Genomic DNA, 20080 nt, shown 5'->3' on the forward strand with positions numbered 1-20080 from the left:
TAGAAGTGTTAACATTCCCCCTTCCTTGAGAAAGTGCTTGACCCCAATACGGTGCATAATCTGTTTTTCTATGAGTACAAGCGAATGCAGCTAGTTGAACTAACATTGACGGCTACCATACTTTCTTATCCCGCTAAGTATCTCAAATATTAAAACACTAAGATGAACACATCGGACTTGCTAGAGACTAGGCCCTTGGAAGCATTTAAGGGAGTAATGAAGCCGCTGAAATGACGTAATAATTTTCATGCGTTACTTACGTGAATACTTTTGCTAGCCCGAAGTCAAAAAGTTTAGGATTGTTCATTATGTTGCCCATGGAACTACTCCCTTCGTTCCTAAATATAAGACCATTTAGAAATTCTAATTTAAACTACATATGAAGCAAAATAAATAAATTTACAGTCTGAAATATGTCTATATACATCTATATCAGGGGTGGACCTTCGTGCACCCCACCAGTGTCACAGGACACTGGCGCGCAGGCACAAGCCCATCTGACGGCCCATGTGGTTAAGCAATACGTGAAGCACACAAGATCAATTGATCAATTATGCCTCAAAATTTTCTCAAAAAAAAGAGAAGAAAATATGCCAAAAAAAAGATCAATTGACCAATCTGATTGATTGAATCGACGTGTGTCGTGCGCCTGTTGTTGCCTGCTGATTTCTCGCCTCCCCGGTCTGATTCATCCTGTTCGCCAACTCGCAACTCGCCATCTCACCGCGGCATGCCGGGGTTGCCTAGATCGGTCAAGACATTATGGCAAGGCAACGTGCTCATCTCTCCATTTTTGCCTTCCAATTGGATTATTGTGATTTTCTTATTTTGGAGTAATTCACATCTATTTGAAATTTTACGGCGGTTCACATCTATTTACAAATTGTATTACTGGGAATTTTCAGTTTTGGAGTAATTTTTCAATTTTACAAATCATCTCCGTTTCCACAGTTTGGAGTCTTTTATGCTCTATTATTGTTATACAGTATACAATCAGCTATATATTATCTCAAACAGAAAGAAATATTTAACCGTCATGATAAGCCTTTTGTCGTCCAACATTTTTAATTGCTGAAATTTAATTATAATCTTTAAGCATTGTAATAACACATTACCTTTTTTAATTGGTAATATAGCATTACTTGATATACATGCATATGTGATAGTATTCCCTATGGACACCAGGGCATTTTTGTCTTAGTTCATCCTTGACCCGTATGTAGTTCGTATTGAAATTTCTAAGGGCATCTCCAATAATTTGTATGTTAGCTTGTTGGTAAAATATGCTATGTCATCAATCAACACCTTAACATACAACAACTCCAATGGGTTGTATCTAGTTTGCCTAATAGGATGCGAGATAATAAATGAGATGCTCTCTCATTCTACATTGGAGCTTGTGCAATGGGTGTTGGTTCATGTACATACAACTTTCCTCTCTTTCCTCATTTATTGTATGACACATCATCAAAAATTCTATGTGGCAAAGTCTACCAACAACTATCTTACAACCATTGGAGTGCTTGTATTTAAAAATGGAAGGAGCAGAAAGCAAGGCCACCTTGTTACGTCGGTAGATCAAACGACCACTTAGAGCAAGTATAATAGCGCCTAGTCAGCTGGCTACAAGCCGTTCCACCTCAGATAAAGTCTAGCTGGAGGGAAGAGAATACAGGAGAGAGAAGGGAGCGGGCGCTTCGTGAGTCGCCGGCTGCAGCGCAAGGCTCGAGACAAAGAAATTGCATGCAAGGGCTTAAAGCTAGCGCAGCTTCCTCCTCTCCAATCAATTGCATTTTTCTCTCTGCCATGCATGTAGACATTAATTACTATAGCTAATGCCTACAACCAACTTTATTATACGAGAGTTCTTTCTTGGTGGCTACAAGTGACCTGGCATTCGTATAGAGCCCGTTGCCGGCTCTTCTATTAACCATGCTCTTACGGTCCATTGGTTTAAAAAATACTAGTAATATAATAATAACTTTCATAATGATCAGTGAGGCCATGTACAAACGAACAGACGGCCCTTACACTGAAGAACACAACGGATGGGTGCAGCACACGCACTGCATCTGCACATCCAAATTACACACACAAACAAAAATCATAATACCTAATCAAACGAGGCAGCATTCGCGCGCGTGCATGCAGGAGCTCCGGGCGGCCGGCCGATGCGATCGATCCTGCGCGCCCACCGCAGGAGCCATGCACGCATGCATGCACAAGCACGGGGTAGCCGGAGGATAAATTATTTAACTAATACTCGACAACGGCGGATGGAGGGTCGTCGATCAGAAGTCGCCGGCGGCGGGTTTGGCATTCCCCCCCTTGGCGACCTCGCCGCTCTCGGCGGTGTTCATGCTGAAGCTTTTGAGACTGCGGCCGCCGACGCTGTTCACGGAGAAGATGTTCTCCTGCACGCCCGCGGCGGCTTCCACCGGCGCCGCGGTGTGGCTCAGCAGCAAGAGCCCCAGCAGGGCCAGGCCGAGCAGGGTCATGCGCAGCTCGTTGTTCCTTGCGCCCGCCATTGATGCCTGTGGAAGATTGAGAGATTGCGCGGATGGAGGTGGGTTTATTTGTTTATTGCGGTGGATTATTCGCAAGCTCTGGTGGGTGGAGGAAGGAGGAGGTGTTCTTGTGGATTTATAGTGGTATAGGAGAAGGCAAGACGGGTGGTGGTTGAACAACTTGGCTAAACTTGGCTAACCAATTGAGGCTGAGAGGCACACTAATTACATTCATCAGGAGCGAACTGCATGGTGATCATGCCTTCAACCTGAGGCTGAGAGGCACACTAACCATTTGGGTGCTTATAGGCTCACACAGTAATCTTTTATATCTAAATAGCTAGCCCCCACTAACTATTTCTCTCAACATGCAAGCACGCCACATCATCCCACAACATGCATGAGAAAATGCTCACCCCACACTATCATATTTCTCTACATACAAGCATGGCACTTCATCATTAAACATGCATGAAAAAAAAGACTCATCTCAACATCCAAACATACATAAGAAATTTCATTCTATTATGCTATTTATAATTAGTAAAAGAATTATAACTATATAGTAATCAAACATAATAAATTATATGTATTTTCTGTTTGAGCTTTTTATATTATTACTTCAAATATTCATGTATCATGCAACGAATCACATTGAAATATTGCAAAATATCCCCGCAACAACGTGCGGGGACCAATGTACATGTTTATTTTTCCTTTTTTAGAAACTTTTGATCTATTCACTTGATACGTCTTCAATGTATCTATAATTTTTGATTGTTCCATACTATTATATTATCTGTTTTGAATGTTTAATTGGCTCTAATATGCTCTTTTATATTATTTTTGGGACTAACCTATTAACCGAAGGCCCAGCGCGAGTTTCTGTTTTTTTTTGCCTATTTTAGAGTTTCGCAGAAAAGAAATACCAAACGGAACAAACCTTCGCGATGATTTTTCTTGGATCGAAAGCAAACCATAAGATTTGGAGTTGAAGTCTGGAATGCCACGAGGCAGGAGGGCGCGCCCAGGGGGTAGGTGTGCCCCCACCCTCGTGGGCCCCTCGTAGCTCCACCGACTTACTTCTTCCGCCTATATATATACTCTTATACCCTAGATCGATCGCGGAGAGCCACGAAACCACTTTTTCACCGCCGCAACCTTCTGTACCCGTGAGATCCCATCTTGGGGCCTCTTCCGGTGATCTGCCGGAGGTGGAATCAATCACGGAGGGCTTCTGCATCAACACCATAGCCTTTTCGATGAAGCATGAGTAGTTTACCACAGACCTTCGGGTCCATAGTTATTAGCTAGATGGCTTCTTATCTCTCGTTGATTCTCAATACAAAGTTCTCCTCGATGTTCTTGGAGATCTATTCGATGTAATATTCTTTTGCGGTGTGTTTCCGAGATCTGATGAATTGTGCGTTTATGAAAAAGATTATCTATGAATATTATTTGGTTCTTCTCTGAATTCTTATATGCATGATTTGATATCTTTGCAAGTCTCTTTGAATTATCGGTTTAGTTTGGCCTACTAGATTGATCTTTCTTGCAATGGGAGAAGTGCTTAGCTTTGGGTTCAATCTTGCGGTGTCCTTTCCCAGTGACAGTAGGGGCAGCAAGGCACGTATTGTATTTTTGCCATCAAGGATAAAAAGATGGGGCTTATATCATATTGTTTGACTTTATCCCTCTACATCATGTCATCTTGCTTAAACCGTTACTCTGTTCTTATGAACTTAATACTCTAGATGCATGCTGGATAGCGGTCGATGTGTGGAGTAATAGTAGTAGATGCAGAATCGTTTCGATCTACTTGACACAGACGTGATGCCTATATTCATGATCATTGCCTTAGATATTATCATAACTATGCACTTTTCTATCAATTGCTCGGTAGTAATTTGTTCACCCACCGTAATACATGCTATCTTGAGAGAAGCCACTAGAAAACCTATGGCCCCCGGGTCTCTTTCTTATTATATTTCATCTCTTTTACTTAAATCGTATCTCGTTTACTATTTTGCAATCTTTACTTTCCAATCTATACAACAAAAATACCAAAAATATTTACTTTATTATCTTTATCAGATCTCACTTTTGCGAGTGACCGTGAAGGGATTGACAACCCCTTTATCGATTGGTTGCAAGGTTCTTGATTGTTTTTGCAAGTACTAGGTGACTTGTGCGTTGTCTCCTACTCGATTGATACCTTGGTTCTCAAAAACCGAGGGAAATACTTACGCTACTTTGCTGCATCATCCTTTCCTCTTTAAGGGAAAACCAACACATGCTCAAGAGGTAGCAAGAAGGATTTCTAGCGCCGTTTCCGGGGAGATCTATGCCAAGTCAAGACATACCAAGTACCCATCATAAACTCTTCTCCCTCGCATTACATTATTTGCCATTCGCCTCTCGTTTTCCTATCGCCCACTTCACAACCTTTGCCTTTTCTTCTTCCCTTTTCCGTTCGTCTCTTTTCGCTTGCTTCTCGTGCGTCCGTGTGTTAGATCGTTTGTTTCGCCTTCATGGCTAGCCCTTTATCTCTTCCTTTGTCTCCCGATTTTGAAGTTCTTCACTTCAAACAAATATAAGGAGAAAACTTAAAAGATGCTTGGTACAGGATGATAGAATCTTATCGTAATTGCACAATAGAGGTAGATTTCAAGGTTTTACTTCGTAATTTTTATGTTGGGCTAACCATGTCCCATAGACAACTCTTGAATTTTGCCGCTAAAGGGAATTTTATTGAAATTGATCCCAGTATTGCGTATGAGATTATAGAGGGAATAGTAGGAGTACTACCCCCACAAACGATACTACATCATACTCAAGAAGGAACCCAAGTTTTTGAGAAACTATGCGAAGTAACTAAATTTTTGCAAAAATCTTCTGAACCTCTTAAAAATGTTAGCGGGAACCTTCACCGCATGAATATGTTGATCACTCTTTGCAATAAGCGGTTGGATGCTCTAGATCTAAAAATCTCTGAGTATGAAGGTAAACATAAGGAACCTCCCGGATTCGAGCATAACTCCATTAAAAAGATAAAGGCCAAAGATGACAATACCTAGATTTATTCTTGTTTTTATGCCTAGCTAGGGGCGTTAAACGATAGCGCTTGTTGGGAGGCAACCCAATTTTATTTTTGTTCTTTGCTTTTTGTTTCTGTTTAGTAATAAATAATTCATCTAGCTTCTGTTATGATTGTGTCTTTTATGTTTTAATTAGTGTTTGTGCCAAGTAAAGCCTTTAGGATCTTCTTGGGTGATTGTTGTTTCATCTTGCTGATAAAAACAGAAAGTATGCGCTCACGAAAATTATTTTGATTTTTATTAGAGAGCGATAAAATACCAATTCTAACTGCAGTAGATCAATATACTTTTTACCCTGGTCGTCCTAATGTTTCAGAATTTTTGGAGTTACAGAAGTATTCGAAACCTTCATATTACTACAGACTGTTCTATTTCTGACAGATTCTGTTTTTCGTGTGTTGTTTGCTTATTTTGATGCATCTATGGCTAGTATCTGGGGGGGGGGGGGTTTCGAACCATAGAGAAGTTGGAATACAGTAGGTTTAACACCAATATAAATAAAGAATGGGTTCATTACAGTAACTTAAAGTGGTGGTTTATTTTCTTATACTAACGGAGTTCATGAGATTTTTTGTTGAAGTTTTGTGTTGTGAAGTTTTCAAGTTTTTAGGTAAAGATTTGATGGATTTTGGAACAAGGAGTGGCAATAGCCTAAGCTTGGGGATGCCCAAGGCACCCCAAGGTAAAATTCAAGGACAACCAAAAGCCTAAGCTTGGGGACGCCCTGGAAGGCATCCCCTCTTTCATCTTCGTCTATCGGTAACTTTACTTGAGGCTATATTTTTATTCACCACATGATATGTGTTTTGCTTGGAGCGTCTTGTACGATTTGATTCTTTACCTTTTAGTTTACCACAATCATCCTTGCTATACACACCTTTTGGGAGAGACACGCATGAATCGGAATTTATTAGAATACTATATGTGCTTCACTTATATCTTTTGAGCTAGATAATTTTGCTCTAGTGCTTCACTTATATATTTTTAGAGCACAGTGGTGGTTTTATTTTATAGAAATTATTGATCTCTCATGCTTCACTTATATTATTTTGAGAGTCTTTTAAAATAGCATGGTAATTTGCTTTGGCTATAAAATTAGTCCTAATATGATGGGCATCCAAGATGGGTATAATAAAAACTTTCATATAAAGTGCGTTGAATACTATGAGAAGTTTGACGCTTGATGATTGTTTTGAGACATGAGGATTGTGATATTAGAGTCATGCTAGTTGAGTAGTTGTGAATTTGAGAAATACTTGTGTTGAGGTTTGCAAGTCCCGTAGCATGCACGTATGGTAACCGTTGTGTAACAAATTTGAAGCACGAGGTATTTCTTTGATTGTCTTCCTTATGAGTGGCAGTCGGGGACGAGCGATGGTCTTTTCCTAGCAATCTACCCCCTAGGAGTATGTGTGTAGTGCTTGGTTTTGATGACTTGTAGATTTTTGCAATAAGTATGTGAGTTCTTTATGACTAATGTTGAGTCCATGGATTATACACACTCTCACCCTTCCACCATTGCTAACCTCTCTAGTACCGCGCAACTTTCACCGGTACCATAAACCTACCATTTACCTTCCTCAAAACAGCCACCATACCTACCTATTATGGCATTTCCATAGCCATTCCTAGATATATTACCATGCAACTTTCCACCGTTTCGTTTATTATGACACGCTTCATCATTGTCACATTGCTTTGCATGATCATGTAGTTGACATCGTATTTGTAGCAAAGCCACCATTCATAATTTTTTTCATACACGTCACTCTTGATTCATTGCACATCCCGGTACACCGCCAGAGGCATTCATATAGAGTCATATTTTGTTCTAAGTATCGAGTTGTAATCCTTGAGTTGTAAATAAATAGAAGTGTGATGATCATCATTATTAGAGCACTATCCCATGTGAGGAAATAAAAAAAGAAAAAGAAAAAAAGGAAAAGGTTAAAAAAAGAGATGGCCAAAAATTAGAGAAAAAGAGAGAAGGGCCAATGCTACTATCCTTTTTTCCACAATTGTGCTTCAAAGTAGCACCATGATCTTCATGATAGAGAGTCTCTTATTTTGTCACTTTCATATACTAGTGGGAATTTTTGTTATAGAACTTGGCGTGTATATTCCAACAATGGGTTTCCTCAAAATGCTTAGGTCTTCGGGAGCAATCAAGTTGGATGCACACCCGCTTAGTTTCTTTTGTTGAGCTTTCATACATTTATAGCTCTAGTGCATCCGTTGCATGGCAATCCCTACTCACTCACACCGATATCTATTGATGGGCATATCCATAGCCCATTAATATGCCTAGTTGATGTGAGACCATCTTCCTCCTTTTTGTCTTCTCCACAACCACCATTCTATTCCACCTATAGTGCTATGTCCATGGCTCACGCTCATGTATTGCATGAAAGTTGAAAAAGTTTGAGAATACTAAAGTATGAAACAATTGCTTGGCTTGTCATCGGGGTTGTGCATGATTTGAATACTTTGTGTGATTAAGATGGAGCATAGCTAAACTATATGATTTTGTAAGGATGAACTTTCTTTGGCCATGTTATTTTGAGAAGACATGATTACTTTGTTAGTATGCTTGAAGTATTATTATTTTTATGTTAATATTAAACTTTTGTCTTAATCTTTCGGATCTGAACATTCATGCCACAATAAAGAAAATTACATTGATAATTATGTTAGGTAGTATTCCACATCAAAATTCTGTTTTTATCATTTACCTACTCGAGGACTAGCAGGAATTAAGCTTGGGGATGCCTGATACGTCTCCAACGTACCTATAATTTTTGATTGCTCCATGCTATATTATCTAATGTTTTGGACTATATTGGGTTTATTTTCCAACAAATCTATAATTTTTGGTTGTTCCATGCTATTATATTATTTGTTTTGGATGTTTAATGGGTTTTAATATGCTCTTTTATATTATTTTTGGGACTGACCTATTAACCGGAGGCTCAGTGCCAGTTTCTGTTTTTTTGCCTATTTTAGAGTTTCGCAGAAAAGGAATACCAAACGGAATGAAACCTTCACGATGATCTTTCTTGGAACAAAACCAAACCGGAAGACTTGGAGTTGAAGTCTGGAACGCCAAGAGGCGGCCACGAGGAAGGAGGGCGCGCCCAGGGGGGTAGGCGCGCACCCCACCCTCGTGGGCCCCTCATAGCTCCACCGACGTACTTCTTCCACCTATATATACTCTTATACCCTAGATCGATCGCGGAGAGCCACGAAACCACTTTTCCACCGCCGCAACCTTCTGTACCCGTGAGATCCCATCTTGGGGCTAAAGGAAACATGCCCTAGAGGCAATAATAAAGTATTATTTATTTCCTTATATCGTGATAAATGTTTATTATTCATGCTAGAATTGTATTAACCGGAAACTTAGTACATGTGTGAATACATAGACAAATAGAGTGTCACTAGTTTGCCTCTACTTGACTAGCTCGTTGAATCAATGATGGTTATGTTTCCTAACCATAGACATGCGTTGTCATTTGATTAACGGGATCACATCATTAGAGAATGGTGTGATTGACTTGACCCATCCGTTAGCTTAGCACGATGATCATTTAGTTTGTTGCTATTGCTTTCTCCATAACTTATACAAGTTCCTATGACTATGAGATCATGCAACTCCCGAATACCGGAGGAACAGTTTGTGTGCTACCAAACGTCACAATGTAACTGGGTGATTATAAATGTGCTCTACAAGTGTCTCCAATGGTGTTTGTTGAGTTGGCATAGATCGAGATTAGGATTTGTCACTCTGAGTATCGGAGAGGTATCTCTGGGCCCTCTCGGTAATGCACATCACTATAAGCCTTGCAAGCATTGTGACTAATGAGTTAGTTGCGGGATGATGCATTATAGAACAAGTAAAGAGACTTGTCGGTAACGAGGTTGAACTAGGTATTGAGATACCGATGATCGAATCTCGGGCAAGTAACATACCGATGACACAGGGAACAACGTATGTTGTTATGAGGTTTGACCGATAAAGATCTTTGTAGAATATGTAGGAACCAATATGAGCATCGAGGTTCCGCTATTGGTTATTGACCGGAAGCGAGTCTCGGTCATGTCTACATAGTTCTCGAACCCATGGGGTCCGCATGCTTAACGTTCGTTGACGATCGGTATTATGAGTTTATGTGTTTTGATGAACCGAAGGTTGTTCGGAGTCCCGGATGTGATCACGGGCATGACGAGGAGTCTCGAAATGGTTGAGACATAAAGATCGATATATTGGAAACCTATGTTTGGACATCGGAATGGTTCCGAGTGGTTTGGACATTTTTTCGGAGTACCGGGAGGTTACCGGAACCCCCGGGAGAAGTTATGGGCCTTATGGGCCATAAGAAGGAAGCATACCAGCCCACAAGGGTCTGGTGCGCCTCCCTTGGGCAGGAGGCCGAATTGGAATAGGTTGGGGGGGCTTTCCTTCTCTCCTACTCCTCCTTCCCTTCCTCTCCTACTCCAACTAGGGAAGGGGGGAATCCTACTCCCGGTGGGAGTAGGACTCCCCTAGGGCGCGCCATAGAGAGGGTCGGCCGCTCCCCTCCTCCACTCCTTTATATACGGGGAAGGGGGCACCCCATGAACATACAAGTTGATCATTGATCCCTTAGCCGTGTGCCATGCCCCCCTCCACCATAATCCACCTCGGTCATATCGTCGTAGTGCTTAGGCGAAGCCCTACACCAGTAGCTTCATCATCATCGTCATCACGTCGTCGTGCTGACGAAGCTCTCCCTCGACACTCTGCTGGGACATGAGTTCATGGGACATCACCGAGCCGAATGTGTGCAGATCGCGGAGGTGCCGTACTTTCGGTACTAGGATCGGTCAGATCGTGAAGACGTACGACTACATCAACCGCGTTGTAATAACGCTTCCGCTTATGGTCTACGAGGGTACGTGGACAACACTCTTCCCCTCTCGTTGCTATGCATCACCATGATCTTGCGTGTGTAGGAAAATTTTCAAATTACTACGTTACCCAACAGCATCAGAGCCAGGTTTATGCATAGATGTTATATGCACGAGTAGAACACAAAGGAGTTGTGGGCGTGAGTATATACATATTGCTTGCCGTTACTAGTTGATTCTTGATTCGGCGGTATTGTTGGATGAAGCGGCCCAGCCCGACATTGCGCGTACGCTTACGCAAGTCTAGTTCTACCGCCGTGCTTCGCACACATGTGGCTTGTGGGTGTTTGTTTCTCCAACTTTAGTTGAATCGGTTTCAATGAACAGGGTTCTTTCTGAAGATCAAAAAGCAATCACTATACTACGTTGTGGTTTTTGATGCGTAGGTAAGAACGGTTCTTGCTCAGCCCATATCAGCCACGTAAAACTTGCAACAACAAAGTAGAGGACGTCTAACTTGTTTTTGCAGGGCTTGTTGTGATGTGATATGGTCAATACGTGACGAGATATAAGTTGTTGTATGAGATGATCATGTCTTTGTTGAAGTTATCGGCAACTGGCAGAAGCCTTATGGTTGTCTCTTTATTGCATAAGATGCAAGCGCCATGCAATTGCTTTACTTTATCGTTATGCGATAGCAATAGTTGCAAAAGCAATAGTTGGCGAGACGACCATATGACAACACATTGATAGAGATCATGGTGTCATGCCGGTGACGATAGAAATCATGACAGTACTTTGGAGATCGAGATCAAAGGCACAAAATGATGATGGCCATATCATGTCACATATTTTGATTTCATGTGATGTTTATCCTTTATGCATCTTATTTTGCTTAGTTTGGCGGTAGCATTATAAGATGATCTCTCACTAAATTTCAAGGTATAAGTGTTCTCCCTAAGTATGCACCATTGCGACAGTTCGTCGTGCCGAGACACCACGTGATGATCAGGTGTGATAAGCTCTACATTCACATACAACAGGTGCAAGCCAGTTTTGCACACACGGAATACTCAGGTTAAACTTGACGAGCCTAGCATATGCAGATATGGCCTCAGAACACTGGAGACCGAAAGGTCAAGCGTGAATCATATAGTAGATATGATCAACATAGTGATGTTCACCATTGAAAACTACTCCATCTCACGTGATGATCAGACATGGTTTAGTTGATTTGGATCACGTGATCATTTAGATGACTAGAGGGATGTCTATCTAAGTGGGAGTTCTTAAGTAATATGATTAATTGAAATTTAATTTATAATGAACTTAGTCCTGATAGTATTTGCATAGCTATGTTGTAGATCAATAGCTCGCGTTTAGCTCCCTTGTTTTATTTTTGATATGTTCCTAGAGAAACTAAGTTGAAAGATGTTAGTAGCAATGATGCAGATTGGATTCGTGATCTGAGGATTATCCTCATTGCTGCACAGAAGAATTATGTCCTTGATGCATCGCTAGGTGATAGACAGATTGCAGGAGTAGATGCAGACGTTATGAACGTTTGGCAAGCTCGATATGATGACTACTTGATAGTTTAGTGCACCATGATTTATGGCTTAGAATCGGGGATTCAAAGACGTTTTGAATGCCACAGAGCATATGAGATGTTCCAAGAGTTGAAATTAGTATTTCAGACTCATGACCTTGTCGAAAGGTATGAGACCTTTGACAAGCACTTTGCCTACAAGATGGAGGAGAATAGCTCAGCTAGTGAGCATGTGCTTAGAATGTCTGAGTACTACAATCACTTGAATCAAGTGGGAGTTAATCTTCCAGATAATATAGTGATTGACAGAGTTCTCTAGTCACTATCACCAAGTTACTAGAACTTCATGATGAACTATAATATGCAAGGGATAACAGAAACGATTCCCAAGCTCTTCGTGATGCTGAAATCAACGAAGGTAGAAATCAAGAAAAGCATCAAGTGTTGATGGTTGACAAGACCACTAGTTTCAAGTAAAAGGGTAAGGGAAAGAAAGGGAACTTCAAGAAGAATGGCAAGCAAGTTTCCACTCCCATGAAGAAGCCCAAAGCCTGAAACTAAGTGCTTCTACCGTAAAGGAAATGGTCACTGGAAGTGGAATTTCCCTAGATACTTGGCGGATAAGAAGGATGGCAAAGTGAACAAAGGTATAATTGATATACATATTATTGATGTGTACTTTACTAGTGTTTATAGCAACCCCTCGCTATTTGATACTGTTTTAGTTCCTAAGAGTAGTAACTTGAAATGGGAGTTGCAAAATAAACAGAGACTAGTTAAGGGCAAGGTGATGATGGGTGTTGGAAGTGATTCCAAGGTTGATAAGATCACCATCGCACACTCCCTTTACCTTCGGGATTAGTATTGAACCTAAAATAAGTGTTATTTGCTGTTTGCATTGAGCATGAATATGATTGGATCATGTTTATTGCAATACAATTATTCATTTAAGTCAAAGAATAATTGTGTTCTATTTACATGAATAAAACCTTCTATGGCCATACACGCAATATAAATGGTTTATTGAATCTCGATCGTAGTGATACCCATATTCATAATATTGAAGCCAAAAGATGCAAAGTTAATAATGATAGTGCAACTTATTTGTGGCACTGCCGTTTAGATCATATTCGTGTAAAGCACATGAAGAAACTCCATGCTGATGGGATTTTGGAATCACTTGATGCTTGCGAACCATGCCTCATGGGCAAGATTACTAAGACTCCATTCTCCGGAACAATGGAGCGAGCAACTGACTTATTGGAAATAATACATACTGATGTATGCGGTCCGATAAGTGTTGAGGCTCGCAGCGGGTATCGTTATTTTCTAACCTTCACAGATGATTTGAGCAGATATGGGTATATCTACTTGATGAAACATAAGTTTGAAACATTTGAAAAAGTTCAAAGAATTTCAGAGTGAAGTAGAAAATCATCGTAACAAGAAAATAGAGTTTCTACGATCTGATTGCGGAGACGAATATTTGAGTTATGAGTTTGGTATTCATTTGAAACAATGCGGAATAGTTTCGCAACTCACGCCACCTGGAATACCACATCATAATGGTGTGTTCGAATGTCGTAACCGCACTTTATTAGATATGGTGTGATCTATGATGTCTCTTACCGATTGACCACTGTCGTTTTGGGGTTATGCATTAGGGACAGCTGCATTCACGTTAAAAAAGGGCACCATCTAAATCCGTTGAGACGACACCGTATGAACTATGGTTTGGCAAGAAACCTAAGCTGTCGTTTCTTAAAGTTTGGGGTTGTGATGCTTATGTGAAAAAGTTTCAACCTGATAAGCTCGAACCCAAATAAGAGAAGTGCGTCTTCATAGGATACCCGAAATGTTGGGTACACCTTCTATCACAGATCCGAAGGCAAGATCTTTATTGCTAAGAATGGATCCTTTCTAGAGAAGGATTTTCTCTCGGAAGAAGTGAGTGGGAGGAAAGTAGAACTTGATGAGGTAACTATACCTGCTCCCTTATTGGAAAGTAGTTCATCGCAGAAATCAATTCCAGTGATTCCTACACCAATTAGTGAGGAAGCTAATGATGATGATCATGAAACTTCAGATCAAGTTGCTACGGAACCTTGTAGGTCAACCAGAGTACGTTCCACGCTAGAGTGGTACGGTAATCCTATTTTGGAAGTCATGTTACTAGACCATGACAAACCTACGAACTATGAGGAAGCGATGATGAGCACAGATTCCGAAAAATGGCTTGAGGCCATAAAATCTGAGATGAGATCCATGTATGAGAACAGAGTATGGACTTTGGTGGACTTGCCCAATGATCGACAAGTCATTGTGAATAAATGGATTTTCAAGAGGAAGACAGACGCTGATGGTAGTGTTACTATCTACAAAGCTCAAATGGTCGCAAAAGAGGTTTTTGACAAGTTCAAGGTGTTGACTACGATGAGATTTTCTCACTCGTAGCGATGCTTAAGTCTGTCCGAATCATGTTAGCAATTGCCACATTTTATGAAATCTGGCAAACGGATGTCAAAACTGCATTCATTAATGGATTTCTTAAAGAAGAGTTGTATATGATACAACAAGAAAGTTTTGTCAATCCTAAAGGTGCTGACAAAGTGTGCAATCTCCATCGATCCATCTATGGACTAGTGGAAGCATCTCGGAGTTGGAATATACGCTTTGATGAGTTGATCAAAGCATATAGTTTCATACAGACTTTTGGAGAAGCCTGTATTACAAGAAAGTGAGTGGGAGCTCTGTAGCATTTTTGATATTATATGTGGATGACATATTGTTGATCGGAAATGATACTGAATTCTGGATAGCATAAAAGGAAACTTGAATAAGAATTTTTCAAAGAAAGACCTCGGTGAAGCTGCTTACACATTGAGCATCAAGATCTATAGAGATAGATCAAGATGCTTGATAAGATTTTTCAATGAGTACATACCTTGATAAGATTTTTAAGTAGTTAAAAATGGAACAGTCAAAGAAGGAGTTCTTGCCTGTGTTGCAAGGTGTGAAGTTGAGTAAAGACTCAAAACCCAACCATAGCAGAAAATAGAAAGAGAATGAAAAGTCATTCCATATGCCTCAGTCATAGGTTCTATAAAGTATGCTATGCTATGTACCAGTCCTATTGTATACCTTAGCATGATTCTGGCAAGGGAGTACAATAGTGATCTAGGAGTAGATCACTGGACAACGGTCAAAATTATCCTTAGAGGACAAACACTAGTAGAAAAAGGACCTAATGTGAGACACATTAGTGCCAGTTCAATTTTGGCCCGGTACTAATGGTACCATTAGTGGCAGTTCGAACGGCTATGCATTAATGCCGGTTCGTGTTGAACCTTTAGTACCGGTTCGTGCCATGAACCGGTACTAAAGGGCTGGTGGCAGGCTGGCGTCAGGCCGGGGCCCCACGATCACCTTTAGTACCGGTTCGTGGCACAAACCGGTACTAAAGGGCTATCCTTTAGTACCGGTTCGTGCCACGAACCGGGACTAAAGGGTTCTGACCTATAGTCCCGATTGGAGACACAAACCGGGACTATAGGGCAATTTTCGAACTCTACCCCCCTGGTGTATCGCCATTTCAGTTTAGAAAAAATCAAAAGAAAATGATAAAAACTTTAAAAAATAAAATCCTTCGAGAGGTAGTTATATTACTACATCTACTAGTTAGGAAAATTTAAAAACTTAAATTTGGACATGTTTTGCAAAAAGTGTAGGGAAAATGTAAAACGGCTATAACTTTTGCATACGATGTCGGAAAAAACGTATAGTATATCAAAAAATTCAGCACGAAAATCCATATTCGATGGAGACCGCCTACGGCCTGTTTGCAATTTTTTAGAATCCTCAAATTCCAAAAGGAAAAAAAGATATGGTCAAATTTCAGTTTTTTTAAAAAAAATTGGTTAAATCTGGTCAAAGTACTTATTCAAGAAGTATTAATGTTACTACATAATTATTCAAGAATATTAGTGTTACTAAATAATTATTTCAATTTTTTGAATTTTGGTCAAATCTGGTCAAACTATGGTCAAACTATGGTCAAACTTATTCAAGAAATATTAGTGTTAATAAATAATTACTGTTTTTTAGAATAATAGTTTCAAACTCAAATGGTGAAACGTGTGACCTAATGCTCAAGCTAAACTGCTGAGGGTTAATAGGATTGACAGCTTACATTTGTCAGGAAAACAACAAGTGCAGACTTGGTATGTAGGGGGAATAGAACTTCGAAGTTAAGCGTGCTCAGGTTGGGGGAGTGAGAGGATGGGTGACCGGCCGGGAAGTTAGGCGATTTGGAATGAGTGATCCACACTTGAGCAGTTAAGAGGGGTGATTAGAGACTAAATCATCAAATTATTCAGAAAAATTAAAAATTGAAAAAAAATCAATTTTTTCCCAAAATTTTCAAAAAAAAAATTCAAAAAAAACCTTTAGTACCGGTTGGTGCCCCCATACCAGGGCGCGAGCTTACGCCATGTGGTGGCACTTTAGCGCTGGTTCGTGCCGAACCGGTACTACAGGGGGGGGGCTTTAGTGCCCACCCTTACGAACCGGTTTTAAAGCTCCGTTTTCTACTAGTGTAAGGAAATATTTCTCGGTTATGGAGGTGATAAAAGAGTTCGTCGTAAAGAGTTACATCGATGCAAGCTTTTTACATTGATCTAGATGACTCTAAGTCTCGATCTAGATACATATTGAAAGTGGGAGCAATTAGCTAGAGTAGCTCCATGCAGAGTACTGTAGACATAGAAATTTGCAAAATACATACGGATCTGAATGTTGCAGACCCGTAGACTAAACTTAACTCACAAGCAAAACATGATCACTCTTTGGGTGTTAATCACATAGCGATATGAACTAGATTATTGACTAGTAAACCCTTTGGGTATTAGTCACATGGAGATGTGAACTAATCACATAAAGATGTGAACTATTGGTGTTAAATCACATGGCGATGTGAACTAGATTATTGACTCTAGTGCAAGTCGGAGACTGAAGGAAATATGCCCTAGAGGCAATAATAAAGTATTATTTATTTCCTTATATCATGACAAATGTTTATTATTCATGCTAGAATTGTATTAACCGGAAACTTAGTACATGTGTGAATACATAGATAAACAGAGTGTCACTAGTTCGCCTCTACTTGACTAGCTCGTTGAATCAACGATGGTTATGTTTCCTAACCATAGACATGAGTTGTCATTTGATTAACGGGATCACATCATTAAAGAATGATGTAATTGACTTGACCCATCCGTTAGCTTAGCATGATGATCGTTTATTTTGTTGCTATTGCTTTCTCCATAACTTATACATGTTCCTATGACTATGAGATCATGCAACTCCCGAATACCAGAGGAACACTTTGTGTGCTACCAAATGTCACAACGTAACTTCGTGATTATAAAGGTGCTCTACAGGTGTCTCCAATTGTGTTTGTTGAGTTGGCATAGATCGAGATTAGGATTTGTCACTCCGAGTATCGGAGAGGTATCTCTGGGCCCTCCCGGTAATGCACATCACTATAAGCCTTGCAAGCATTGTGACTAATAAGTTAGTTGTGGGATGATGCATTATGGAACGAGTAAAGACACTTGCCGGTAACGAGATTGAACTAGGTATTGAGATACCAACGATCGAATCTCGGGCAAGTAACATACCGATGAAAAAGGGAACAACGTACGTTGTTATGCGGTTTGACCGATAAAGATCTTCGTAGAATATGTAGGAACCAATATGAGCATCCAGGTTCCGCTATTGGTTATTGACCGGAAGCGAGTATCGGTCATGTCTACATAGTTCTCAAACCCGTAGGGTCCGCACGCTTAACATTCAGAGACGATCGATATTATGAGTTTATGTGTTTTGATGAACCGAAGGTTGTTCGGAGTCCCGGATGTGATCACGGGCATGACGAGGAGTCTCGAAATCATCGAGACATAAAGATCGATATATTGGAAGCCCATGTTTGTACATCGGAATGGTTCCGAGTGGTTTGGAAATTTTTCCGGAGTACTGGGAGGTTACCGGAACCCCCCGGGAGAAGTTATGGGCCTTATGGCCATAAGAAGGAAGCACACCAGCCCACAAGGGGCTGGTCGCCCCCCTTGGGCAGGAGGCCGAATTTGAATATTGGGGGGGGGGGCCTTTCCTTCTCTCCTACTCCTCCTTCCCTTCGTCTCCTACTCCAACTAGGGAAGGGGGGAATCCTACTCCCGGTGGGAGTAGGACTGCCCTAGGGCACGGCATAGAGAGGCTGGCCGCTCCCCTCCTCTACTCCTTTATATACGGGGGGAGGAGGCACCCCATGAACACACAAGTTGATCATTGATCCCTTAGCCGTGTGCGGTGCCCCCCTCCACCATAATCCACCCGATCATATTGTCGTAGTGCTTAGGCGAAGCCCTGCGCCGGTAGCTTCATCATCATCGTCATCACGCCGTCGTGCTGATGAAGATCTTCCTGGACACTCTGCTGGATCGTGAGTTCGTGGGACGTCACCGAGCCGAACATGTGCAAATCGCGGAGGTGCCGTACTTTTGGTACTAGGATCGGTCGGATCGTGAAGACGTACGACTACATCAACCGCGTTGTCATAACGCTTCCGGTTACAGTCTACGAGGGTACATGGAAAACACTCTTCCCGTCTCGTTGCTATGCATCACCATGATCTTGCATGTGCGTAGGAAAATTTTGAAATTACTACGTTACCCAGCAGGGGCCTCTTCCGGCGATCTGCCGGAGGAGGAATCGATCACGGAGGGCTTCTACATCAACACCATAGCCTCTCCGATGAAGCATGAGTAGTTTACCATAGACCTTCGGGTCCATAGTGATTAGCTAGATGGCTTCTTCTCTCTCTCTTTGATTCTCAATACAAAGTTCTCCTCGATGTTCTTGGAAATCTATTCGATGTAATTTTCTTCTACGGTGTGTTTACCGAGATCCGATGAATTGTGGGTTTATGAACAAGATTATCTATGAATATTATTTGTGTAACACCCCGTATGTAACCTGCCATATTTGTATTCCAACTCTTGCCTTTTCCGGCACTAAGTTATGATATTTCCTCGTGTCGGGTTTTTGTCTTCGTGTTGCTTTTGTCTTTGTCATGCATCTCATATCATGTCATCATGTGCATCGCATTTGCATACGTGTTCGTCTCATGCATCCGAGCATTTTCCCCGTTGTCCATTTTGCATTCCGGCGCTCCTAAGTCCTCGGGTGTCCCTTTCTACCTCTTTTCGTGTGCGGGTGTTAAACGTTCTCGGATTGGACCGAGACTTGCCAAGCGGCCTTGGTTTACTACCGGTAGACCACCTGTCAAGTTTCTTGCCATTTGGACTTCGTTTGATACTCCAACGGTTAACCGAGGGACCGTAAATGCCTCGTGTGTGTTGCAGCCCAACACCCCACCAAAGTGGCCCAAAACCCACCTAAACCCCCTCCATCATCTAGATCGTTCGACCACGATCGCGTGGCCAAAAACCGTGCTCAATTTGGAGCCTCCTAGCTCCTCCTACCTATAAAAAGGCCACTCCCCCGAAAATTTCGGATCATTCCACCCTAACCCTAGCCCCACTCCTCATCCGCGTGCCGGACGTGTCCGCCGGCGCCGGGCACGCCTCGCCTTCGCCGCTTCCGGCGTATCCGGAGCCGCCACGTGTCGACTCCACCATCGCCCCGCTGCGGCCCGCCTGCCCCGCCGCCCGGTTCCCTCGTCGCCGCCGCCCGAAGACCGCGCCGGCAAGCGCCGCCTCACCGCTCCACCGTGACCACCTCGCCGTCCGGCGAGCTCCTCACCACCCCAGCCTCTCCTCCGCCCCCCTCGAAGCTCTGGCCACCGCGACCACAACTCCGGCGAAGCTCCGATGTACCTTGACTTCCGTGCCCGATCCGGATCTGGATCTGGAAACCCTAGCTCGGGTTGACTTTTTGCCTCCGTTTCAGTATTTTTTCATAATTTCATCGCATCATAACTCTGCAACCATGGCTCCGTTTTGGTCGTGTAGCATATCAAA

At 41.7% G+C, this 20080-nt stretch overlaps 1 protein-coding gene across 1 annotated transcript; it reads right to left on the reverse strand.

Moving 5' to 3' along the window:
* Positions 1-1948: 1948 nt before the first annotated feature.
* On the reverse strand, positions 1949-2630 carry LOC125549015 (uncharacterized). The gene has a single exon (XM_048712519.2). The coding sequence runs from the start codon at positions 2526-2528 to the stop codon at positions 2292-2294; it is 237 nt and encodes a 78-aa protein (XP_048568476.1). The 5' UTR covers positions 2529-2630; the 3' UTR covers positions 1949-2291.
* Positions 2631-20080: the final 17450 nt, after the last annotated feature.

This window comes from Triticum urartu, chromosome 3A (genome assembly GCF_056163025.1).
Source record: "Triticum urartu cultivar PI428250 chromosome 3A, HENAU_Tu73, whole genome shotgun sequence".
Taxonomy (NCBI): Eukaryota; Viridiplantae; Streptophyta; class Magnoliopsida; order Poales; family Poaceae; genus Triticum; species Triticum urartu.

What these genes read in the sequence shown, in the direction of transcription:
- LOC125549015 (XM_048712519.2), bottom strand. Translation starts at nt 2,528, where the DNA reads ATGGCGGGCGCAAGGAACAACGAGCTGCGCATGACCCTGCTCGGCCTG.